This window comes from Drosophila ficusphila, unplaced genomic scaffold (genome assembly GCF_018152265.1).
Source record: "Drosophila ficusphila isolate 14025-0441.05 unplaced genomic scaffold, ASM1815226v1 contig_414, whole genome shotgun sequence".
Classification (NCBI taxonomy): domain Eukaryota; kingdom Metazoa; phylum Arthropoda; class Insecta; order Diptera; family Drosophilidae; genus Drosophila; species Drosophila ficusphila.
The window spans coordinates 4,560,782-4,585,249 of NW_025064328.1; the positions used below are offsets into that span (position 1 = coordinate 4,560,782).

General features: G+C 45.4%; 8 protein-coding genes and 1 non-coding gene across 9 annotated transcripts; 5 read left to right on the forward strand and 4 right to left on the reverse strand.

Annotated features, from left to right (window-relative positions):
- The first annotated feature begins 55 nt into the window (after positions 1-55).
- LOC108087722 (endonuclease G, mitochondrial) lies at positions 56-1,185 on the forward strand. The gene has a single exon (XM_017185243.2). The coding sequence runs from the start codon at positions 129-131 to the stop codon at positions 1,059-1,061; it is 933 nt and encodes a 310-aa protein (XP_017040732.1). The 5' UTR covers positions 56-128; the 3' UTR covers positions 1,062-1,185.
- On the reverse strand, positions 1,070-3,647 carry LOC108087721 (T-complex protein 1 subunit epsilon). Its single transcript, XM_017185242.1, has 3 exons — positions 3,432-3,647; positions 1,870-2,851; positions 1,070-1,807 (listed from the first exon to the last, which is right to left on the reverse strand). The coding sequence occupies exons 1-3, from the start codon at positions 3,537-3,539 to the stop codon at positions 1,269-1,271; spliced, it is 1,629 nt and encodes a 542-aa protein (XP_017040731.1). The 5' UTR covers positions 3,540-3,647; the 3' UTR covers positions 1,070-1,268.
- A 3,139-nt stretch (positions 3,648-6,786) lies between these two features.
- On the forward strand, positions 6,787-11,161 carry LOC108087682 (ornithine decarboxylase antizyme). Its single transcript, XM_017185186.2, is given in 4 exon segments — positions 6,787-7,070; positions 9,568-9,724; positions 9,726-9,777; positions 9,839-11,161. Coding segments are annotated over 4 exon segments (792 nt in total). The 5' UTR covers positions 6,787-7,017; the 3' UTR covers positions 10,369-11,161.
- LOC108087683 (small nuclear ribonucleoprotein Sm D3) lies at positions 7,865-9,270 on the reverse strand. The gene is made up of 2 exons (XM_017185187.2): positions 8,463-9,270; positions 7,865-8,146 (listed from the first exon to the last, which is right to left on the reverse strand). Exons 1-2 carry the CDS (start codon positions 8,779-8,781, stop codon positions 8,010-8,012), a joined length of 456 nt encoding a protein of 151 aa, XP_017040676.2. The 5' UTR covers positions 8,782-9,270; the 3' UTR covers positions 7,865-8,009.
- Positions 11,162-12,004: 843 nt separating the features above from the next.
- LOC108087684 (histidine-rich glycoprotein) lies at positions 12,005-12,786 on the forward strand. Its single transcript, XM_017185188.1, has 2 exons — positions 12,005-12,115; positions 12,242-12,786. The coding sequence occupies exons 1-2, from the start codon at positions 12,104-12,106 to the stop codon at positions 12,599-12,601; spliced, it is 372 nt and encodes a 123-aa protein (XP_017040677.1). The 5' UTR covers positions 12,005-12,103; the 3' UTR covers positions 12,602-12,786.
- A 420-nt stretch (positions 12,787-13,206) lies between these two features.
- LOC108087686 (neuropeptide-like protein 31) lies at positions 13,207-13,905 on the reverse strand. Its single transcript, XM_017185189.1, has 3 exons — positions 13,800-13,905; positions 13,675-13,734; positions 13,207-13,623 (listed from the first exon to the last, which is right to left on the reverse strand). Exons 1-3 carry the CDS (start codon positions 13,806-13,808, stop codon positions 13,411-13,413), a joined length of 282 nt encoding a protein of 93 aa, XP_017040678.1. The 5' UTR covers positions 13,809-13,905; the 3' UTR covers positions 13,207-13,410.
- A 656-nt stretch (positions 13,906-14,561) lies between these two features.
- LOC108087665 (pre-mRNA-processing-splicing factor 8) lies at positions 14,562-23,311 on the forward strand. The gene is made up of 14 exons (XM_017185155.2): positions 14,562-14,657; positions 14,855-15,486; positions 15,545-15,760; positions 15,821-16,033; positions 16,091-16,216; positions 16,491-16,910; positions 16,970-17,187; positions 17,250-18,301; positions 18,363-18,555; positions 18,794-19,367; positions 19,435-19,585; positions 19,646-19,822; positions 19,884-20,175; positions 20,241-23,311. Exons 2-14 carry the CDS (start codon positions 14,873-14,875, stop codon positions 23,183-23,185), a joined length of 7,191 nt encoding a protein of 2,396 aa, XP_017040644.1. The 5' UTR covers positions 14,562-14,657; positions 14,855-14,872; the 3' UTR covers positions 23,186-23,311.
- On the forward strand, positions 16,260-16,435 carry LOC122320216. Its single transcript, XR_006245563.1, has one exon.
- Positions 23,214-24,380, reverse strand: LOC108087666 (dynein axonemal light chain 4). The gene is made up of 4 exons (XM_017185157.2): positions 24,232-24,380; positions 24,014-24,139; positions 23,874-23,957; positions 23,214-23,662 (listed from the first exon to the last, which is right to left on the reverse strand). The coding sequence occupies exons 2-4, from the start codon at positions 24,077-24,079 to the stop codon at positions 23,498-23,500; spliced, it is 315 nt and encodes a 104-aa protein (XP_017040646.1). The 5' UTR covers positions 24,080-24,139; positions 24,232-24,380; the 3' UTR covers positions 23,214-23,497.
- Between the last annotated feature and the right edge of the window lie 88 nt (positions 24,381-24,468).

Consider the following 24,468-nt stretch of genomic DNA (forward strand, 5'->3'; position numbering starts at 1 on the left):
ACTTGGTATGTTTTCAGCATGTATTTTATAAAACTTTTTTTACCCCTTGGTCACACTGAAGTACCTGAATTGTGCAACAGATGTCGTTATTTGTCTTATTGTCCATATTTTTAAATTAAACGGCGAAGATGAGTGGACGACGAGTGGGAGGAGTGCTAGCGTTGAGTGCCACCGCCCTGGGAGCATTCTACCTGGGCTCCCACGTGGAGCGACAGCGCGGCAACTTTGGATCCAACAATAGCCTTCCCCGCCTGCCAGGCTTACCCACCTTTGGAACGGTTTCGGCGGCCAGTTTAATTCCCGCCCAGGAATCGAATGTGAGTCTAGCGGCGACACCCTCGCGGATTGGTCAGATCATGAAGTACGGCTTCCCTGGCTTGGATCATGTGCGATCCCACTCGGACTACGTGCTGTCCTACGATCGGAGGAACCGAGTGCCGCACTGGGTGTTCGAGCACCTCACGGCGGAGTCGGTGGCCAAGAATGATGCCGTGGACAGGTCCAAGTGTGATTTCCGACAGGACGAAAGCATCCACCCGTTCTTTAGGTCGCAGAATACAGACTACCGGCGATCCGGCTACGATCGCGGGCACATGGCCGCCGCTGGGAACCATCGCCTGCATCAGAAGCACTGTGACGAGACCTTCTTCCTGTCCAACATGGCGCCACAAGTGGGACAGGGCTTCAACCGCGATGCGTGGAACACCCTGGAGTCGCACGTGCGGAAGTTGACTAAGATCTACTCCAATGTGTATGTCTGCACGGGTCCCCTTTATCTGCCACACAAGGAGGACGATGGCAAGAACTATGTGAAGTACGAGGTCATCGGTGCCAACACGGTGGCAGTTCCTACCCACTTTTACAAGGTGATTGTCGGAGAATCACCGGACCACAAACTCCACATGGAGTCCTATGTGATGCCCAACCAAGTGATCAGCAACGACACACCCATCAGCGTGTTCCAGGTTCCACCCGAAAGCGTAGAACGCTCCGCGGGATTGCTGTTCTTCGACCAGCTAAACCGCAAACAACTTACTACAATCAACGGCAAGAAAGTCTAGTCAATGTCTTAGTTTGGTTTTAGTGTATTTAACCAGGGATAGCCCCTTGTTTAATGTAATTTTCTTCTTTTCCAAAGAACTTGTGGATTAATAAAAGTAAACAATTAATACAGATGTACATAGAGATGAGGCGTTGTTCGTGGAGAGATAGCAAAGCGAAGGGATGTGAATCTGATTAAGGAGCTGATGTGTGGTGTTAGTGTGTCTCTACATGCCGCCTTCGTTCTTGGAGCGCACGTCGTCGATCTTGAGTATCATCTTGACGAGCTGCGTGGAGAGCAGGATCTGCTGCTTCTTCGAGTGCAGCGACTCCACGACATTGTGGCTCTTCATGTCCGAATCGCCCGTCAGCATGCAGTCCACTCCCAAGCTAGGCTTCTTCTCAGCCACCTGGCTGGCCTTCAGCTCCGAAAGCGTCTCGATGGGATGCAGGCCGCTGTTCTCAGCCAGGGCTAGCGGAATGCTCTCCAGAGCCACGGAGAATGCGCGGAAGGCATACTGCTCCAGGGTGGACAGCTGGTCGGCCTCCTTGGCCACCGCCAGCGAGCAGCTAATCTCAGCCGCTCCACCGCCGTAAACAATACGCGAGTCCTTGACCAGCGAACGCACAACGCAGATGGCATCGTGGATGGAGCGCTTGGCCTCGGCAATGATCATGGCGTTGCCGCCACGCAAGAAGATGGTCACGGCCTTGGAGTTCTTGCACTCCTCGATGACCAGCATCTTGTCCTTGGAGGTGCCAAAAGCTAAAAAAAGAAAAACGAAATAATAAAACCATGACCATACAGGATAATTATGTACAACTTACCCATTTCCCTGACGAGACCGGCAACACCCAGTTTCTCGGGCGTGAGCTCCTCGAAACGGGGCACGATGCGTCCACCGGTGGCGATGGCGATCAGCTCGATCTCAGGACCTCCCACCCAGCGCACAGCAGGCAGCTCCTGCTGCAGCAGCAAATGGTTGGCCTCGTCGTCGAAGCCCCACTGGCAGATAGCCAGGGTGGCGCCGGCATCCTTAACCTGCTTCACCATCTGCGTGAACTTCTCCTGCTCGTATTCGCGCAGCGCCCTGTAGTCCTCCGCGGAGGTCACATCGAGCTTATGCTTGGTCTTCGGCTTAGGGGGCTCGAACGGGCAGGTGAGGATGGCCAACTTGACGTTCTTTAGCTCCTTGGGCATCTGCGAGTGACTGAGGGTCTTGTCAACGATGACACCCTTCACCAGCATCGAGTCCTCCATGCGACCGCCCACTTTGGTCTCGATCTTGATTAGCTCGAAGTTCACGTCCTTCTTCTCGATGTCGGCCACATTCAGCACGGCGTCCACGGCCATCTCGGCCATCTGACGATGGCACTTGTTGACGATCTTGCTGCCCAGCGTGGTCATGGCGATCTGGATCAGGGGCTCCTTGTTCTTAGGGTCCACAGGGAAAGGCTGGGCGATCGCGTCCAACTGCTTGATGGCGCACTGGGCGGCCAACTCGAAGCCATCGGCGATACGAATGGGATGGATGCCCCTGTCGATCAGACCCTCGGCTTGCTCCAGCAGAGCTCCGGCCAGGACCACAACGCCGGTGGTTCCGTCGCCGATCTCGTCGTCCTGCGACTGCGACAGCTGCACCATCAACTTGGCGATCTCGTGATCGACCTCCATCAGCTTCATGATGGTGGCGCCGTCGTTGGTCACCGTCACATCACCATCGGGACTGACCATGATCTTGTCCAGACCCTTGGGACCCAGTGAGGTCTTCAGGGTGGAGGCGATCTGCCGTGCGGCCATAATGTGCGTCTGTTGGGAAAGAAAAGTGGCATTAGTATGATGGTATAGTGGCATGGAATTCTTGTTTAAAATCATTTGGAAGTCAAATCGAATCTGATTATTTAACCCCATACATATTTATATTCATAGCAGGACACTGAGTAATACAGTAAAAGGACTACAAATTAGTTCTGTCAGTGCATTTCAGCTGTGTTCCCCTTAATATCCATACTTTTGACAGTGCGCGTGACTCAGCCGGCGATGAAAGAAAAACATCTGGGCGGCATTTTAACCTCAAATTTTGCCAGACGAAATATTTTCGTCAAATTTTTTGTTTATCAATGCAACAAGGGAATGAAAGAATACGTAAGGTGACATCTCACTCTCCAGACAGGATATATTAACTATGTTCGTTGAAATTAACAACTGTCCGTCGAATTCAAACCGGCTTTATAGAACATCTGGAATGTTCCACAAACTATGCGTCATTCTTGAGACTCATTTAACTAAAATATTTTAAAGTACCCCTTTACTGAGAAGTCTCCTGCACTTTAGCTCCTTCAGGATGCGAAATCCTTTCGCTTACACCGGCAAATCTTCTTTCATTTACCTTTATGGCATCTGTTCCTGTGATGCGCTTCTGGCGCTCCTGGTCGCGCAGGATAATGAAAGGCCGACCATATTCGTCGAACGCGAACGTTCCGGGAAAGGCGCTCATGGTTTTTGAGTTAAAAGGATTGAGGATTCACACGTTTTTCTAAGATTTATTTCCCGACTTTATTTTACCAGCTCCAACGAACGAACGACTGAACCTAAAAAACGACAAACGCGTTGTAGCTAGAGAATCAAGTGGAGCCGATGAGTATCGATATTTTTTATTTCTAAATTAAAATATATATAAGGGTATTCCATTAGGAGAATTTATAATTTGCTGGAGCTCCAGCTGCCAGTAATTTAATCCCTGAAACCATTTGTTATTTATGAAAAATTCATAATAAGAATTATATTAAGGTTAGATTTTCTGGTAAGCTTAAGCAAAATAAAAAAATGTTATGCTTTTCTTTGTTAATAAGTCTTAATTTATATCTGATGCCTTTTAAATAAACCATAAAACTATCGAGATATCTTGGTTCTTCAGTGCAATTGTTGTTCCGATTGTGTGACCAGCCTGCAAAGGTCTTGAATCCCCCGAAAAACCCCATTGCAAATCCTATAAAACGCAAGCCACTTCGGTATATTTCTCAGTTTTATACTAAATTTTGACTCAACGACACCAAAACAGGAGGTCTTGCTACCACCCAAAAGGAAAAGTTATTCCAAAAAGTTCAATTACGATTGATTCGATTTATTCTCAGTGCGTTAAATTGCAACCATTAAGTGTGAAAATGCCATCCAATATGAATAATAAACTGTAAGTAATGGTCTCCAACTGGATGCCATACACAAAGAAAAAAAGTGCAAGTCGATTTTGTAGTGTGAAAAAAGAAAGAAAAGAGAAATGAAAATAGTGCGAGGGAGTCCACGACCCCTCTCTAATTGGTGGCAAGGTTTGGTTGTGATGGTTTGTAGTGCTATAGTTTAAGTGTAACCTGCTAATAAATCGGATAACGGTGTTGGTTTATTTTTTCACGCACACATCTAGTCAGGTGCAGCTGTGTGGGTCGATGTTTTTTTTTAAATCATCTGTGACGCACACAGTCAAAAACAAAAGGAACAACGGAAATAAATAATGAAAATTGTGGCCATGTGTGAGTGCTGGCACGATTCGTAAGTAAAGTAAATAATTGATTTCAGTTGAAACTGTGAAATTTAATTTTTTACTTTATTGTATGGCTTATTTATTTACTGTTTTCTGTTCCGTTCAAGATGGCCGTCACTCAGGGTTGCCACCCTATGGGCGGTACATATATTCTTTTGTTGGTCGTTTATTTTGTTGACAAATAAACAACATCCGCTTTCTATAACTGCATTAATAATCCACTTGCTTACAGGTCTTGTTTATTAATTATCAAGCGCAAAGACACTTCGTGTTTGCGCTCTGGCAACGCCATAGCCTCTCTTTATTTACAGTTTGACCCCCCATTTAATTTGGAGAACGTTTGCACGTCTGTGTGTGCGTGTGCTCCCCTACTCTTTGTTTACCTGTTTCGCCCTCTTATTGGAATTGACTTTTGGTGAAGGCGTTTTATGCAAGACCCTCGAAGAGTTACAACTGAAAAAAAACCAGTCTTTATACCGTTACTTTATCTATTCCAACAATTGGTTTGGAACAGTCCAGAAATCTCCCGAAAGCTCTTTATTTTCTGGTGCATGAAGCTGGGGCATGCATTATGTCATAAAAGCAACCACACTCACAAGCTCAGTTGCTGTAAACAAGGGAAAATTCCACTCGCCACCATTGCAGTTTGCTTTGTTTTTGTGTGGCAAGCTCGATAATATGTGGAGAGAAAAAAAGAGACGGCTGTATATACAGCAATATTGGGTCATCGGCTCATTCTAGCAAATACGTTCGTCCTCTTTGCCCACCTCCCACCCCCTCTTCGCTTTAATCTTATCTTTTGGAGCCACATGAGATCGTATCTCTTATCGCGTCTATTGTTCTGGTACTACCATATAATTTCCAGTGTTTGCTTTATGACATCTTGCTTTGCTTTTGTCTGAAATCTTCCAACCTGTTTACCTAGTACACTTCTCTTTTTACGGCTGTTTTCCCCGTCGAAAGATTGTACCCTGATCCACTAATATTTGTCCAAGCAGAACGTTAAGTTTTGATGTTGATTACACAAGCCCACCAATTACGTGTTCTTATCACCCCCTCTTTTTATCTAGATTGGGTGCTATCTATATGACATGATATTCACTGTTTTACTAAGTTTGCTGCACCGCACTTACAGGGATAAAAGAAAAACTTAACTCAAGGTTTTTCTTTAAAAGTCTGATTATGTAAAAAAGCCCATTTAAAACTCGTCTTCAGTGCTCAGTATTGTTTCGCAGACGACACGTGATCGACGCTGAAAGATTAGCTTAAGTATATACGACAACCGTAAACTAATACAACAAAAAGTACCCAGTAACAAAATGGGGTCCCTTGCCTTCGTCATGAAGAAAAAACAAATTCTTACAGGCAAAGGCATAAATCAAGAATCTTCCATATTCAAATGAATGCTTTAATTGACGGCTAACCTCTTTAAAAGTAAAATTTTGTTTAAAAAGTTTTTGGAAATACTATTTTTTTTTCTGGTAACGTAATTTTTATATCGAATTAGTACCCTAAACAAAAAACCATATATTAACAATAACACTACAGTTTCTTATCAAAGAGATATGAGAGTCTTAGTAGTTATTGAGTTGACCTCTGCTGTTGAAACTCAAGTATTCATTTATTCACAATGGAGACTAGTCACGTTGACTTTTACCCCTCTTTAACTTTTAAAACCATTTTTTATATCATGGCTATCTTTAGGATTTTGTTTATGGCAGTAGTCGCCAATATTGATTTGGAATTTATTTTTTTGGTTGTGGTAGTTTTGTCTGCAAAAAAAGGGGAAACACGTGCAGCCAAATATAACTGTGGCCATGTTTTTGACTTCACCGCGAACAATTTTGCTTAAACTTTTTGTATATAATCTTCCCGGTATTTATAGCCATAGCTCTCTTCGTTTATTTTGTTTGTCCATTGCAAACTTGTAAACACAAATGCTGGGCTTGCCGGCGTTTTTGCTTATAGTTATTTGCGCCTTATTTGCAATGCGATTCACCACCATTTTGTGGGGCGAACGGGGCTCCATTTGACCTTGGGTAGTGACTCATCCTCACCCCGCAGCTCAATTCAGATCCATATCTGACCGACTGTACCCGCCTTTATATCTAGAGAGGTACTATGGTATATATCTCGTGGGGCCTCCTAGTCGCTGCTACTTAATCACATAAATGATGCCGCCACCGTTTGGATGTCGTCAGTCGCCAGACAAACGTCCAAAGCACAGCACCTCACAGATCAGCGAGAAATCGTAGGAGAAAACTAGGCCAGATCACAGAGCGATCCCAACCTTTTCGATGTGAATTCCACGCGCCGTCAAAGGACCGAAAGCAACGCAACCTGTGATAGATAAAGAGCACAAACCAAAGAGACAGATAGTAAACTGCAGCTGTGATAAATCTTAATTTCAACCGGAGACCAAATATTTAACTTGGCCATGACGACATCCAGCAATTTGGTGGCGCAGCCCGACAACCAGATCATCCAGGGGTACGTCAGCAGAGCGATTTTATGTACTTATTGGGAAAGCACTTTTAGTTGCCCTGCACGTGCCATTTATTCGGAAAAATATTACTGCCCCCTAGCATACACATAAATTGCATCCATTAAGCTATATTTGCATCTCGCCACCGTTCCCATTCAGGCCTCTATTGCGCTCAATTCACACAGCCCTGCCAAGTGCGCAGTTTGTTGATTTAATTGGCTTAACAGAAAGGAAACAACAAAATGCCTGGCATATTTCGCTCGAGCTGCCGGCAAACAATACATATGTATACGAACACCCTCCTCGAGAGCGTACATAGTATAGGTATCCGTATTTTTGTGTCGTCCCCATTGTATGTCTGATTAACAACTAGAACGAATCGAAAACCAAATGCGAATAAGTGAATAAAGAGAGCTGTCCGTCGACAGTCCAGAAATCCATTTAAAACTGTCATGGAATTGCTCTCTTTGTATAATATTCGACGTTGCGCTATGAGACTAACCCCAAAACTAAACCCAGTTTGTCTGCAATAACCTGTCCGTTGTCCTGTCTGTTAAGGTGGTCTCGATCCCAAAGGACTCTCCACGAATAGTGAAATGAAGAGAGCTATCCGTCGACAGTCAAGTTAAAACTGATAGTAATACTGTCATGGAATTGCTCTCTTTGTATAACATTCGAAAGGCGACGATGATATTGGTGTGCTTAGCTTGTTTAAGGCAAAACTTGTAAGCGTCCTCTGGTTGTGGTGTTTAATTCTTCCCACCTTTTAGGTGAATCTATAGAAAGGAAACTATCTGCGTTTTCAATTCAAGTTTCAATTGTATTTTTGGCTCTTCTCTGCCTGGTAAATACTTTTACAAAAATCTGGAGAAGTTCAACCCGCCCGCTAATAATATAATGCCCGCAACTTAGAGATTAAAAATGCGTTGTCGAGGAGCCAGTTCCTACAGTCCGCCGCGTCCCCGACCGCCGGTGGGTCCTCCTTGCCAGGCTCCGCGTCCGCCGCTGCCTCCCGGAGCTCCTGGCGGTCCGCCACTGCCTCTTCCACCACCCGGCGGCCCGCCCCTTCCTCTGCCCCGAGCTGAAATAGGAGGAATTATTGTTAGTATTTTTAGAGGATTATAATAGGCCAAATTACAACAAGACTGTCATTAAGCATATAAATTTTCAACATTAAATGAAATACAAATTGTATTACTGATTTCTAAATTTAAGGCATAAATGGGAATGCTATATCAAAAGCTATTGCATAATTTTAGTTTAAATATAAATTTAATCTAAAAAATAGCTATCATAATGCGTCAAAATCTTTAAGAAGATAAGGAACATTACAATATCACAATATCTTTATAAAGACAGTCTTGTGTAAATTGTTTGCCTAAAAGTACTCGACTCACCCTGTGCGCGCAGAATGGCCGCCTTGCCGCGGCCCGCCGTCCCCCCCAGCCCCTTGCCCGTTTGCTTCTTGAACATCGGGGCATTTTTCAGCATGTCGGGCAGTATGAGAAAGCGGATTTTGGAGCCACGGATATAGACGTTCTCCAGGTTGGCTGTACGCCCGTCCCGGTAGGTCACCGTGATTTGTGTCATCTGGCAGTTCATGTTGTCCTCCGCCTCGATGAGCTTTCCGCGGTACACCTCGCCGGTAATGGTCTCGCAAGTGATTATGTGGCCCTCGGCCTCGTGCAGCACTTTAATGGGTACTCCAATCGACATTTTTGATGAGTTTTGGTCTGTTTTTTGTGAGTTACTTTTGATTTTCCACGGTTTTTTCGATGCCGCTTTCTGCTTTTTCTTTTCACGATGTTTGCGCCGATTTTTTCCGTGTCTGTGTTTCTTGTCTGCCTGTGTATATGTGCGATTTGACAGCTGCCGTTCGCCATCTTGCAATGCAAGAAATTACCCTAAAAAATCCACAACCCTCTTCTTTCAACCGAGGTAATTATCGGTTGGTGTCTCGGATGTGACGGGTTTCTTTAACAGAGGCTATGGTGAAACCGGCTACATACTGCAATTCTCGCGCAGTGTTGTATCGGAGCTATCGGTCCTCCGATAAGGCGCGTATCTTATCGCTTCAAAACAAACAACACTTGTACGTCATAAAAGCGAAATAATTTAATTGTACGTGCTCTGCTGATAAGCCTTTTGTTCTGCCTTCGTGGCCTGCAGTTTGTTAGCAACTTTTGCGACGTTCAGCCACCAACTGAGTTTTACTCTTCACCATGCTTTGGTAAATTTTTTGTTGAGCTTTACGAAATAGTAAGGTTGTTTAAAGTAATTACTAGAATAGAAATTCTCACTAAGAAACTTAAATATTTAAATTTAAAGTCCGATAATAAAATTGAAAATCAGTTGCTCAGAACCTATTACCCTTCATTAAGAAATTTAAATAAATTAATTCAAGCAATCGCTGAGGTAGCTAATTGAAAGTCACTACAAAATCGATTAGGCACCACCAAGTGTGCAAGAGGTTTTCTTATTTAACAATTGTTTTACCCACAGCGACCCAATGTTTAGTAGTGGCTTCGTTAGAAGAGACTTTAATGACAGCGGAATTGCCGATGGCAAACTCCGCACCATCTCGACTTCGTCTTGCGCCACGACCATGTCCTCGGAGTCCTACCGCATCTCTCTCGGCGTAGGGCCTCTGTGGTGGTCCTGATGTCCCTGTCCACCACAGAACAGATCACGATAGGGCATCGCTCTTAACGGGTGAGTACTGTCTCTCACATAATAAGAGAATTTTTTATTAAATTTCTATTAAACCATTTAGGCTACAGCCGTAAGTCTTCGGTCGACTCGGCTGGTGGCAGCTTTTACGAGGCCAGCTCCCGGGCGTCGTCGTTGTCGTCCTCCGAATCGGATTGCTCCGATTTGGAGTCGCAGCCCGACATCCACTCGCTGTGCTCCGACGATGACTGCCACGAGGTGCTGCGCCAGATCTTGCAGCACGACCAGCCGGTGCAGATCACCATCAAGCTGCACGTGACCGAGGACCAGTACACCAATTGGAATACGATTTTGAACCCAGTCAAGAACTTGTTGTACGTCGCTCTGCCGAAGGACCTTCCGCCGGCCGGCTCCAAGCAGACCTTCCTCTCGCTCCTGGAGTTCGCCGAGGACAGGCTCGAGGTGGACGGCATCGTGATGGTCATGCCGAAGGACCAGCCGGACAAGGCCCGCCTCATTGAGGCGTTCTTGTTCATGGGCTTCGAGCCTCTGTCCAGGAAGGCACCGCAGGCACCGCCGGCCGCCATGAACGATGATGAGAACCACTACTTTCTATACAACATGGAGGAGTAGTTTGACGAAGTGGGACGATTTTCGCAGCAAGAACGATGAAGAACACCTTTAATCAGCAACAAGCCTATATTCAATCCGTAGTTTCCGCAAATAATTAAATATTAGCTCACCCTATATCCGGCAACATATTGAAACCAATGTGTTCAGTAAAAAACAAATTCACCCTTTTGAAATCTTCGCGTTTACGTAGTCGAAAATCGTTATAAAATTGTCCCGGAGCGGCTTGATTTTTTGGTAGTCTTTCAATTACGGCCAGCCACGTTAAGAGCCTGATCGCAAATAATTATATTCAACATATAATCGAAAAAAAAACGAAAGAAAATATAAAAAAAATTTTTAAAAGAGAAAAATGTCATAAAAAAAATGTAATTATCCTAAGTTTATACGTGAATCAATATTTTGTATTAATGTTTTCGCTTTTGTTGTAATCACAATTTATCTTTTCATGTTTTTCAATATGTTATATTTAAGCTTATATATTATGTATCGTAATCCCAATTTTTTCAAACTAGAAAATATTATATATATTTTTATTCACTTTTTGTATGCTTAACGCGATGAGAAAGGAAAAGTAGAAAAGATGAAGGATTGAAGGGAAACACATATGCATAAAAGCTACTTCACATACGCCAGCAAAAAAAAATCAATATTCACACGATATCCAAGATAAATAAACTTATTAACCAATAGATTCCACACCAAGCAAAGAAAACGAGAGCAATTCTTTTATTTATTCCATTCGATGTATGATTTTCTTGATTCCGATAATAAAACTTATGACTTAACAAAATTATTTCTCGGGGGCAATGCGCATTATTATTTTCTAAAATATCTCGAGTGGATGGTCAGCACTCGAAGTTTAAATTATAGCCAATCGCCCTTCCCTTCCTTTCAGATAAGGGAAATTTCCGATCCTTCGTCATTGGAGTGTTTTGCGTTCTACTGTTTATTGGCTGACCCAACTTGATAGCAATTTCAAAAGATAACGATTATTTTAATCCATTGTGGTTGGCGGTACTGGTATAAGATTCTCTTCCGTTCTCTTAGACGCTTTTGAAGACCTGGCGTTATCAGTGAAGAAGAGAGTAATAAATTAATAAAAAATGGCAAATGGCAGAAATTTGTCACCATCGGCAATATTAATTTGGTAGCCTCGCCTTTTAATTATATCGCCCAAGGAACGAAATCTAATTCAGTCAATGCAATCGCTCATTTTGAAAGACTTTTTAGTAAATTTTATCTTTATGTCTGCATCAGTTTTTCAAAGATAAAAGTAAAAAGATTTCTTTTTATTGAAATCTAGAAAGCTATATTGCACTTGAATTAGGGGCGGTGTAATATTAGTCAATGTAAATCTTATCTGTTTATATAAAGCGTTCAATGACCAACTTTTTGCTTTTGATTCAGGAAGGTTGTAAGCCACTGGAAAACGTTCCATAATAACTTGAAATGTTTGAGTTAAGGCTTCAGGGAACTGCTAATCTCAGCTTGGAAATCATCCAACAGCTGTTCGGCGTCTGTTCGTCTATTCGCTTAATGGGCGATAAAACTCCACCGCACTCAAAAGCGACAAAAATATATACCCATCTATGTGATATAGGGGCTGGGGACCACATATATGAAGAGATAACGATATAAACAGCAGCGGAAGAGGCTCCGAAAAACAGTCGAGACTGGAACGTCGCTGAGTTTACACGAACAGAAACGAAAGCTTTGTTAATATCCCACAGCAATCATGTTGAAGGCGGTGAGTGTGGTTCCAAGGGGCGGACCTTATCTTATCGGGGCTCTAGATATCGCGGACAGTTCAATTTAATTTACTTTCAATCCCTTCCAATTATGTTTACCCGATTTGCTGCGATTGCCCATCCAGATTATTGTTTTTGCCACCATTCTGGTGGCCGTGGCTGTGGCCATGCAACCGTTGGAGGACAATGACAGGAACCACCATCTGAACCACAAACGCCAGTTGTCTCACCACCACCAGCAGTTGCAGGATGCGAACAAGGAGCGCATTCAACATAGAAAGAGCCTGCACCAAGCCATTTCCCACCACAAGGAGCACAAATCCCATGGTCATGCGACTTCTGCAAGGAGGCAGCTGGAGGAGAGCCACAAGAAGGGCCACCACCAGAAGGAGCACCACCAGGATAACCACTTCCGGAAAGCCCGCTCTCACTCAAAGACCAACAAGCACCACCACAAAAGGCACACAGGATCGCGTCGCCACTAGAAAACATATTTCCGCCAGGATATATCCTATTTAAATCCTAACTTATGTCCTATGTAAGCTGTAACGCAGGGATATTGAGCACAAGCCCATTGTCAATTTGGAATAATAGAAACGATTTTCTAAACAATATACAAGTGTATGCCATGACCAAAAAATAAACTCAAATTTCCATTACAAAACCCTGATATAACGAATTTTTAACTTATAATGAATTTTTAAAACTACTAAAGAGGAGTACAATTTTATAAGATCTTACAGGCTAGAATTGATCTTATCTGAAGACCAGGTTCTTAAAAGAAGTTAACCTTTCTTGATGATTCCAAAATTATGTTGATCTCTTTACCGATATCCACTGTATCATTACGTTATTTTCTGACCCCGTTTATGGCCCCAAAAACCGAGTATGTGTGGATTGTTTAAGTCCAGGTTCGAGTCGGCGGTTCAGATGTGTAATTACTCTTGGCCAACTCTGTATTTTGCTGAACTATGTTACGTTAGCTGGCCGTTGAAGCCGCCTCAATTTCTTCGGAAGCCCGAACCAAGTCCCAAAAATCCGGTTTTAGACAATTGAAATTTGAAAATAATAAACCGCACATGCGAACTCGTACTCGTACATAAAAGTGTTTTGTTTTTATTGCACTAAAGCCGGCGTTAATTGTGGTCTGGGGTCAAAAACTCCAAGTGACGTCATCATTATGGTTGCAAGACAGTGAAAGGGTTAACTTTTAGGGGGCTTGTATAATTTCTTTGGTTACTTGTGCGATTACATAGGATTTTGGGTTATGGGAACGTTAAGTTGGCTTATTTAATTAGCCCCACACAGGATAAATTCGAGGGCGATAGTAGCCGCCACCGTAACTGCGATATCCGCCGTAACCGTGGTAACCGCCAAATCCGGAATAACCGCCGTATTTATAGCCACCGCCATAGCCGCCATAATAAATGGGAGCCGGAGCCGCGTAATACCCGTAACCAACGGAATCAGCAGTGGAAAGATCCCCCTCTTCAGCAGCTTTTGGGTCCTACAATATTGACTTAATAAAAGTGTTAGGAAAATATTAAACTATAAATACCTCTATAGGTCCTGCAGTTATGAATCCAATAATAGCCAGGAACAAAAAGATGGAAAATAACTGCAAAACATTTAACATTTTTTGTGTTGTTATAAATTGCTCAAAGTTTTCATTGTGTAGATTACCTTCGCCATTGTTGATCTTATTTGCGAAATTTCTCGGGGATTTACTTGGCTTATATTTGTGTCAAATTAGCAACTTTTCCAGATCGTGTTCTGGTTAGAAGCGTTGTTGTCCGTAAACTGTGATACCCAACGGCCGACCAACAATATTTATAGTGGTCAAAACATCCCGGGGATCGATTTCGCACATGATCATTGATTGGACAAACATTTCGGAGTCTGGGGAAGTCGTTACCCGATGGGAAATGAGGTGATTCAGGGCATCAGGGTCAGGCTAATGACTCAAAATGATTCTCTAATTCGGTTAATTGGTGGCAAAGAACAAGTTCTTGGGCATTTATATAAATATAAAGTTCACCAGTAATATTTTAAGAACATCAAGCAATAAGCATATTATAGTTAGTAAGTGTCTACTGTACAAATAAAATTGCGAAATTTCTAGTCATCAAGAATAATATTGACGCACTAGGTTGACAAAAGATCCTAATAAACTGTTTAACACATTCGTTGACAAGATGATTCATTTAATCTAATTACAAGAATTTGTTAATTACATTTTATTAAATTTTTTATGCTCCCGGTCATTGTTATTCGGAAATTCGCATTCAGTTAAATTTTGATTTAAACAATCAATTGATCATTATGACTTTACTTTTGTTTAAAAAAATTTTAATTATTTGAATTATCGCGCCCTATGTGTTGCTACCTTGACATCGCATGCATCATTTTTTGTAAGCCATCACTAGATTTCGTGCCACCATCAGAAATAAATGGCTGCCGCATGAAAAAAAAAGTTTTCGTTTTGCAAACCGGAAAAATTGTGAATTGCGGCCGAAGAAACTTAGATAAAGTGCAAAATAGGTAAATAAATTGCTGATGAACTGTCGAGCGACTAATTTAAACAAAAAATGGACTTGGGGAGAACGAAATAAAGTCATTTTTCCGGCGTGGTAAAAAGTGCAAAAGACCGCGACGTCGGCGGCATTCGATTTCTCCCTTAGCGAACAAAACGTGTCTGTGTGTCGTAAAGTGTACATTTTTTTTCGTTTATTGATTAGGATTAGTACAGCGGAACGATGTCCATTCCGCCGTACATGATACCGCAAAATGCTTGGGCGGCGCAGCTGATGGCCCAGCAGGCGTATGCGGCGGCCCACGCGCAGCAGGCTCAACTGCACGCCCAGCAGCAGATGGCGAACCAGATTCAGCAGATTCCACCACCAGGAGCTCCTCTGCCTCCACCCAGTGGTCACTCCAACGGAATTCCCATTCCCGCTGGTGGTCAGGGACCTGGACTGGGGCAAATTCCCACTCCCAAACCGGATATTCTCACCGAGGAGAAGCTGCAGGAGAAGGCCCTCAAATGGCAGCACTTGCAGTCTAAGCGTTTTGCCGAGAAGCGCAAATTCGGCTTTGTAGATACCCAAAAGGAAGACATGCCCCCGGAGCACATCCGTAAGATCATACGCGATCACGGAGATATGACCTCGCGCAAATATCGCCACGACAAGCGTGTCTATTTGGGCGCCCTCAAGTACATGCCACATGCAGTGCTCAAACTGCTGGAAAACATGCCCATGCCATGGGAGCAGATCCGAGATGTCCAGGTTCTGTACCACATCACCGGTGCCATTACCTTTGTGAATGAGATTCCCTGGGTTATTGAGCCCGTTTACATTGCCCAATGGGGGTAAGTTTACACTATTTTACCCTATTTATTTTTTATTAAATGGTTAATTTTCCATTAGAACCATGTGGATAATGATGCGACGTGAGAAGCGCGATCGTCGCCACTTCAAACGTATGCGATTCCCGCCTTTTGACGATGAGGAGCCGCCTCTGGACTACGCTGACAACGTTCTCGATGTAGAGCCTCTGGAGGCTATTCAAATTGAGCTGGACAATGATGAAGATAATGCCGTATACAAATGGTTCTACGATCATCGTCCTTTAGTAGATACGCAGTAAGTTTAAAGCTAAGCATTAAAATTTATCATATTGGTTTACATATATTATTATTTCAGATTCGTAAACGGCACCACCTACCGCAAGTGGAATCTTTCCCTGCCGCAGTTGGCTACTCTATATCGGCTGGCTAATCAACTGCTCACTGACTTGGTAGACAACAACTTCTTTTATCTGTTTGACCCCAAAAGTTTCTTTACCGCCAAGGCATTGAACATGGCCATTCCGGGTGGACCCAAATTTGAACCCCTCATTAAAGACCACAACGTCGGGTAATTAATATTTTCAATTAACACCCCGAAAAAAAGATTTATCATATTTTTTTCCAGTGACGAGGATTGGAACGAGTTTAACGACATTAACAAAGTCATCATTCGGCAGCCCATTCGCACGGAATACCGCATTGCCTTTCCCTACTTGTACAACAACATGCCACACTTTGTGCATCTGAGCTGGTAAGATCCCATATCCTTTTGAAATGATTAACCTAAAATCTCATTTACGTGGTAGTAACGTTTCCAAGTGAACAACCTCGCTGGAAATGCTTCATGTCGCGTTAGAATAACGTCGAGCTCCCAGCTTACTACCAATTTTGCGATAAACGGGAGCTGCAATGAATATGTTCGTGGCGATTGTTAAGAATAAATCGTGACTGCTGATAGTTGCATACACATAATATCCCCTTAAGCTATGGGAATGAAAATAACCATTGATTTCTCATAATTTCAGGTATCACACTCCCAACGTGGTCTACATCAAGACCGAAGATCCCGATCTGCCCGCCTTTTACTTTGATCCGCTCATCAATCCCATTTCCCATCGCAATGCCAACTCCAAGGTGCAGGAGCCTCTGCCGGATGATGATGAGGACTTTACTCTTCCGGACGATGTGCAGCCTTTCCTGCAGGACACTCCTCTGTATACCGACAATACAGCCAACGGCATCGCCTTGCTGTGGGCTCCACGGCCCTTCAATATGCGCTCTGGTCGCTCCCGTCGTGCGATCGATGTTCCGCTTGTCAAGTGCTGGTACAAGGAGCATTGTCCACCTGGTCATCCGGTCAAGGTGCGCGTTAGCTACCAAAAATTGCTCAAATACTACGTGCTCAATGCGCTGAAACACCGCAAACCAAAGCCGCAGAAGAAACGGTAAGTTGTTTTGCTGAAAAACTATTAAACCATATATAATATTTAAATTTACTTTACAGCTACCTCTTCCGCTCGTTCAAGGCCACTAAATTCTTCCAGACCACCACTCTGGATTGGGTTGAGGCTGGATTGCAGGTTTGCCGTCAGGGATACAACATGCTTAACCTCTTGATTCACAGAAAGAATCTTAACTATTTGCATTTGGATTACAACTTTAACTTGAAGCCAGTCAAAACTCTGACCACCAAAGAGCGTAAAAAGTCACGTTTCGGAAATGGTAAGTGGATCGATAAGTGTAATTTTAACATATGATAAATAATATATTGCTTCATTTATTAGCTTTCCACTTGTGCCGTGAGATCCTGCGTCTGACCAAGCTAATCATTGACTCGCATGTTCAGTACCGGCTGAACAATGTGGACGCCTTTCAGTTGGCCGACGGACTGCAGTACATATTCGCCCACGTTGGCCAGCTGACTGGCATGTATCGCTACAAATACAAGCTAATGAGGCAGATTCGAATGTGTAAGGATCTGAAGCATTTGATCTACTACCGCTTCAACACTGGACCGGTGGGCAAGGGACCTGGATGTGGTTTCTGGGCGCCCGGATGGCGAGTCTGGCTGTTCTTCATGCGCGGCATCACTCCGCTCCTGGAGCGCTGGCTGGGAAATCTGCTGTCGCGTCAGTTCGAAGGACGACACTCCAAGGGTGTGGCCAAAACGGTGACCAAGCAGCGCGTCGAATCCCACTTCGATTTGGAGCTGCGTGCCTCCGTTATGCACGACATCGTGGACATGATGCCCGAGGGCATCAAGCAGAACAAGGCGCGAACTATTCTGCAGCATCTCTCGGAGGCATGGCGCTGCTGGAAGGCGAACATTCCGTGGAAGGTGCCCGGTCTGCCCATTCCGATCGAGAATATGATCCTGCGTTACGTTAAAATGAAGGCCGATTGGTGGACCAACACGGCTCACTACAATCGCGAGCGTATCCGACGAGGAGCCACTGTGGACAAGACCGTGTGCAAAAAGAACCTGGGGCGATTGACTCGACTTTATCTTAAGGCAGAGCAGGAGAGGCAGCACAACTACCTAAAGGATGGCCCATACATATCACCGGAGGAGGCAGTGGCCATCTACACCACCACCGTTCACTGGCTGGAGTCTCGTCGCTTTGCGCCCATTCCCTTCCCGCCACTTTCGTATAAGCACGATACTAAGCTTTTAATTCTGGCCTTGGAGCGTTTAAAGGAGGCGTACAGCGTGAAGTCCAGGCTAAATCAAAGTCAGCGCGAGGAGCTGGGTCTTATTGAACAGGCATACGATAATCCCCATGAAGCCTTGTCCCGTATCAAGCGTCATCTGCTCACGCAGCGAGCATTCAAAGAGGTTAGTTATCCATAACTCTGCTTTTGTTGATTAGTAATTAATGTTTATATTTAAACTATAGGTGGGCATCGAGTTTATGGACTTGTACAGTCATCTAATACCTGTCTATGAAGTGGAACCGCTGGAGAAGATCACGGACGCCTATCTGGATCAGTATCTGTGGTATGAGGCAGACAAGCGACGACTGTTCCCGCCATGGATCAAGCCCAGCGATACTGAGCCCCCACCATTGTTGGCCTACAAGTGGTGTCAAGGTAAAGATGTTTATAAAATAATTGGTGTAGGGGATATTAAAGTATCTGGGCGTTTTGGGTGTGTGATTTGTAGCAAAGTGATATGTATTTGATCATCCCCTTGTTGCAAACCTCACGCCAAAGATGGATCCCACATAACATCAAATGAAATAAGCTGAAGTGATTAAAAATTCTATATTTAAGAATGAACTTATATAATTCCCTTGTTTATATAGTTTGAAACTACTATTCTTCTTAGGCATCAACAACCTGCAGGATGTTTGGGATGTGGGTGAGGGCGAGTGCAATGTGCTGTTGGAGTCGAGATTCGAGAAGCTCTACGAGAAGATTGACTTGACGCTGCTCAATCGACTTCTCCGCCTGATCGTCGATCACAATATCGCTGATTACATGACGGCCAAGAACAACGTGGTGATCAACTACAAGGACATGAACCACACCAACAGTTACGGCATCATTCGTGGCCTGCAGTTCTCCTCCTTCATCACGCAGTACTATGGCTTGGTGTTGGATCTTTTGGTGCTGGGTCTCCATCGATCCAGCGAGATGGCTGGTCCGCCGCAAATGCCAAACGACTTCCTCACGTTCCAGGACGCAGTCACTGAAACGGCGCATCCGATTCGACTGTACTGTCGCTACGTTGATCGCATTCACCTGTTCTTCAGGTTCTCGGCGGAGGAGGCGCGAGATCTCATCCAGCGCTATCTCACCGAACATCCTGATCCGAACAACGAGAACATTGTGGGCTATAATAACAAGAAGTGCTGGCCACGCGATGCTCGCATGCGTTTGATGAAACACGATGTCAATCTGTAAGTTTTCCTTTTCTTTGTATTTAATATTTAAGAAGGTTAACGAATATTTTCTTATATTTTTCAGGGGTCGCGCTGTCTTTTGGGATATTAAGAATCGCCTGCCACGATCTGTTACTACAATTGGTTGGGAGAGCACCTTCGTTTCAGTCTATTCCAAGGACAATCCCAATCTCTTGTTCAACATGAGTGGATTCGAGTGTCGCATCTTGCCAAAGGTTCCTTTAGCCACAAATTCAGTCTAAGATCAGTTTATAATAATCATTATCTCCCCTCAGTGTCGCACCCAAAATGAAGAGTTCACACATCGCGATGGCGTTTGGAACCTGCAGAACGAAATTACCAAGGAGCGAACGGCTCAGTGCTTCCTGCGCGTAGATGATGAATCGCTGGGACGCTTCCACAATCGTGTGCGACAGATCCTGATGGCTTCCGGTTCCACTACATTTACAAAGGTAGTTAAAGCCTTTCGTATATTAAAGAATTTTTAGTAATAAAACAATTTTTTTTTTCCAGATTGTGAACAAATGGAATACGGCGCTTATAGGTTTGATGACTTATTTCCGTGAGGCTGTGGTCAACACACAGGAATTGCTCGATTTGCTGGTCAAGTGCGAAAACAAAATTCAGACCCGTATTAAGATTGGCCTGAACTCGAAAATGCCTTCCCGTTTCCCGCCCGTTGTGTTCTACACTCCCAAGGAGCTGGGCGGTCTGGGAATGTTGAGCATGGGTCACGTCTTGATTCCGCAATCAGATCTGCGCTGGTCCAAGCAAACGGATGTGGGAATCACTCATTTCCGCTCTGGTTGGTTACAAACAATATTGAGTTCTTAAACATGTTACTTATGTATATTAATCTTATTTTTTTAGGTATGTCCCACGATGAGGATCAGCTTATTCCGAATTTGTATCGGTACATCCAACCTTGGGAGAGTGAGTTCATCGACTCGCAGCGCGTGTGGGCAGAATATGCACTGAAGCGTCAAGAGGCGAATGCCCAAAACCGCAGGCTCACACTGGAGGATCTGGAGGACAGCTGGGATCGCGGTATTCCGCGTATCAACACCCTCTTCCAGAAGGATCGTCACACACTGGCCTACGACAAGGGCTGGCGCATTCGAACCGAGTTCAAGCAGTACCAGGTGCTGAAGCAGAATCCCTTCTGGTGGACGCATCAGCGACACGACGGCAAGCTGTGGAACCTGAACAACTATCGCACGGACATGATCCAGGCGCTGGGCGGAGTGGAGGGCATTCTGGAGCACACGCTGTTCAAGGGCACCTACTTCCCCACTTGGGAAGGTCTGTTTTGGGAGAAGGCGTCTGGTTTTGAGGAGTCCATGAAGTACAAGAAGCTGACCAATGCCCAGCGATCCGGTCTCAACCAGATTCCGAATCGTCGCTTCACATTGTGGTGGTCACCGACCATCAATCGTGCGAATGTGTACGTGGGTTTCCAGGTGCAACTGGATCTAACGGGAATCTTCATGCACGGCAAGATTCCCACGCTAAAGATTTCGCTCATCCAGATCTTCAGAGCCCATTTGTGGCAGAAGATCCACGAGTCGATTGTCATGGATCTGTGTCAGGTGTTCGATCAGGAACTGGACGCTCTAGAGATCGAGACAGTGCAGAAGGAGACAATCCATCCGCGTAAGTCCTACAAGATGAACTCCTCGTGTGCCGACATCCTGCTCTTCCCCGCCTACAAGTGGAATGTGTCGCGTCCCTCGCTGCTGGCTGATACCAAGGACACCATGGACAATACCACCACCCAGAAGTACTGGCTGGATATCCAGCTGCGTTGGGGCGATTACGATTCGCACGATGTGGAGCGCTATGCGAGGGCAAAGTTCCTGGATTACACCACAGACAACATGTCGATCTATCCTTCGCCTACGGGAGTGCTGATAGCCATCGATCTGGCCTACAATCTGCACTCTGCCTATGGCAACTGGTTCCCGGGCTGCAAGACACTCATCCAGCAGGCCATGGCCAAGATCATGAAGGCAAATCCCGCGCTCTATGTGCTGCGTGAGCGTATCCGCAAGGCGCTGCAGTTGTACTCCTCGGAGCCAACGGAGCCGTACCTCAGCTCGCAGAACTACGGAGAGCTGTTCTCCAACCAGATCATCTGGTTCGTGGACGACACCAACGTCTATCGCGTCACAATCCACAAGACATTCGAGGGAAATCTGACGACGAAGCCGATTAACGGAGCGATCTTCATCTTCAATCCGCGAACGGGTCAGCTCTTCCTGAAGATCATTCACACCTCGGTGTGGGCAGGTCAGAAGCGTCTCGGCCAGCTGGCCAAGTGGAAGACTGCTGAGGAGGTGGCCGCCTTGATTCGTTCTCTACCCGTGGAGGAGCAGCCCAAGCAGATCATTGTGACGCGCAAGGGTATGTTGGATCCATTGGAGGTGCACTTGCTCGACTTCCCCAACATTGTGATCAAGGGCTCCGAGCTGCAGCTGCCTTTCCAGGCTTGTCTCAAGGTGGAGAAGTTTGGCGATCTGATCCTCAAGGCCACCGAACCGCAGATGGTGCTGTTCAACCTGTACGACGATTGGTTAAAGACCATTTCTTCGTACACGGCCTTCAGTCGTCTCATCCTCATTCTGCGTGCTCTTCATGTGAATACCGAAAGGACAAAGATCATCCTCAAGCCAGATAAGACCACCATAACGGAGGCGCATCACATTTGGCCCACTCTCACGGACGAGGAATGGATCAAGGTTGAGGTGCAGCTTAAGGACCTCATTCTCGCCGATTACGGCAAGAAGAACAACGTGAATGTGGCCTCGCTTACACAGTCCGAAATCCGTGACATCATTCTGGGCATGGAGATCAGCGCTCCGTCAGCGCAGCGCCAGCAGATCGCCGAGATTGAGAAGCAGACCAAGGAGCAGAACCAACTGACCGCCACGACTACGCGTACAACAAACAAGCACGGTGACGAGATCATCACCTCCACCACGTCGAACTACGAGACGCAAACGTTCAGCTCGAAGACCGAGTGGCGAGTGAGAGCGATCTCCGCCACCAATCTGCACCTGCGAACCAACCACATCTACGTGAGCTCGGACGACATCAAGGAGACCGGCTACACCTACATCCTGCCCAAGAACATACTCAAGAAGTTTGTCACCATCTCGGATCTGCGTGCCCAGATTGCGGGCTACCTGTACGGCGTGAGTCCGCCGGACAATCCCCAGGTGAAGGAGATCCGCTGCATCGTGATGCCGCCGCAGTGGGGCACCCACCAGACGATAAACCTGCCCAACGCCCTGCCCACACATCAGTATCTCAAGGACATGGAGCCGCTGGGCTGGATTCACACGCAGCCCAACGAGCTGCCGCAACTGTCGCCGCAGGACATTACGACGCACGCGAAGATCATGCAGGAGAACTCCAACTGGGATGGCGAGAAGACGATTGTGATCACGTGCTCGTTTACACCTGGATCCTGCTCCTTGACCGCCTACAAGCTGACGCCATCGGGCTTCGAGTGGGGCTCCAAGAACACGGACAAGGGCAACAATCCCAAGGGCTACCTGCCGTCGCACTACGAACGCGTCCAGATGCTGCTCTCGAACAAGTTCCTCGGCTTCTTCATGGTGCCGGCGCAGAGCAGCTGGAACTACAACTTCATGGGCGTGCGCCACGATCCCAACATGAAGTACGAACTGCAGCTGGCCAACCCGAAGGAGTTCTACCACGAACTCCACCGCACCTCGCACTTCCTGCTCTTCTCGAATCTCGAGGATGGCGGCGATGGCGCCGGTGCGGATCGGGAGGATGTCTACGCGTAGAGGGTGTCGTCGATCCACGAGTTTTAAGTTTTCGTCTTAGTGCATACAAACAATTTTTATAAGCGTGCTTTCAAAATGCTAGCGACTAGGTACATTTTGTAATAAAAACCAATCTTTTTCCAACAAGTCACATCGTTGCCATGGAATTCATTACTCCGCCAGCGCCACATAGACTTAGTAATCATAACATTCGTTAACGGTAAGTGTTCTGTTTGTATGACTAAGGTTAATGCTAAAGTTCTGTTTCTGTTTGGTTCGGTTTTGGTTTCTGTTCCGGTTTCTAGGTACGTTCGTTTGACTGCTGACCCGCATTCATGAGCACTTCCACAGCACGATTGCCAGGTTTCCGGCGAAGAACAGGTAGAGAATGTTCTCCGTCTCGTAGGAGACCTCGAATCCGAATCCCTCGCCCACAACCACATGCCAGTAGATGCCAAACTTCTTGTCCATGTTCTCCTTGATGATTTTGGCAGCGTGCTGGTAATGGATTTAAAGTGATAGGTTAGCATATGTTTTTTTATAGTTAGAAGGGAAACTTAAGAGAAGCATTGCAGTATTACATATGAACCAAATTGTTTACTTTCACGTTAATGAATCATTAAAAACACTGATTCGCACTTTTTCTTTAAATTGTTTTTAATAAATAAAGGAATGAAATGATAAACCTCCATTAAGTTAGTTCGCTTACTTCATAGTTTGATGCGTATTTCTCGCAGGCGGTGATAGACAGTTCAATGGCCTCTATCCGCATCTCCTCGTTCATGTCCGAGTGCTTAAATCGGGGATAATCAGTCAGGACAAGACCAGGCTACTCTACGATTAACCAACCTTCACCAAAGGGTAAACGTGCACGATTTTCTTCTCGCCCTCCTTGCCGCCTTCCTCGTCCGCCATGTCTGCGATTCACCAACGACTGAGGGCAGGATCCGAAAAAATAACTATCACGGAGCCAGGCTAATGTAATAAAAATCGAGTTAAATTCCTATTTACATGTGACACACAAGTCAAGGTAAAGGCAGGCGCTGTAGCTATAGATGTGTATATACTTGATGAATGGCAGGTGAATGTTTATGAATTCTCCGTTTTTGCGCTATTGTCACGGCAGGATGGCTGCTATGGCAATTGTTTTCGGGCACCGTTTTTAGTTTCGATCGGCCTGTCAGGAGCGAGGTTGACTTGCGACTAACGATGGGACCGAATCCACCGGCTTCGTGGCTCCTTTCTGACGCCAACTCCATTAACTAGCGACCGCAGCCGGAGTTTCTGCGCCGCGGGGAAGGACA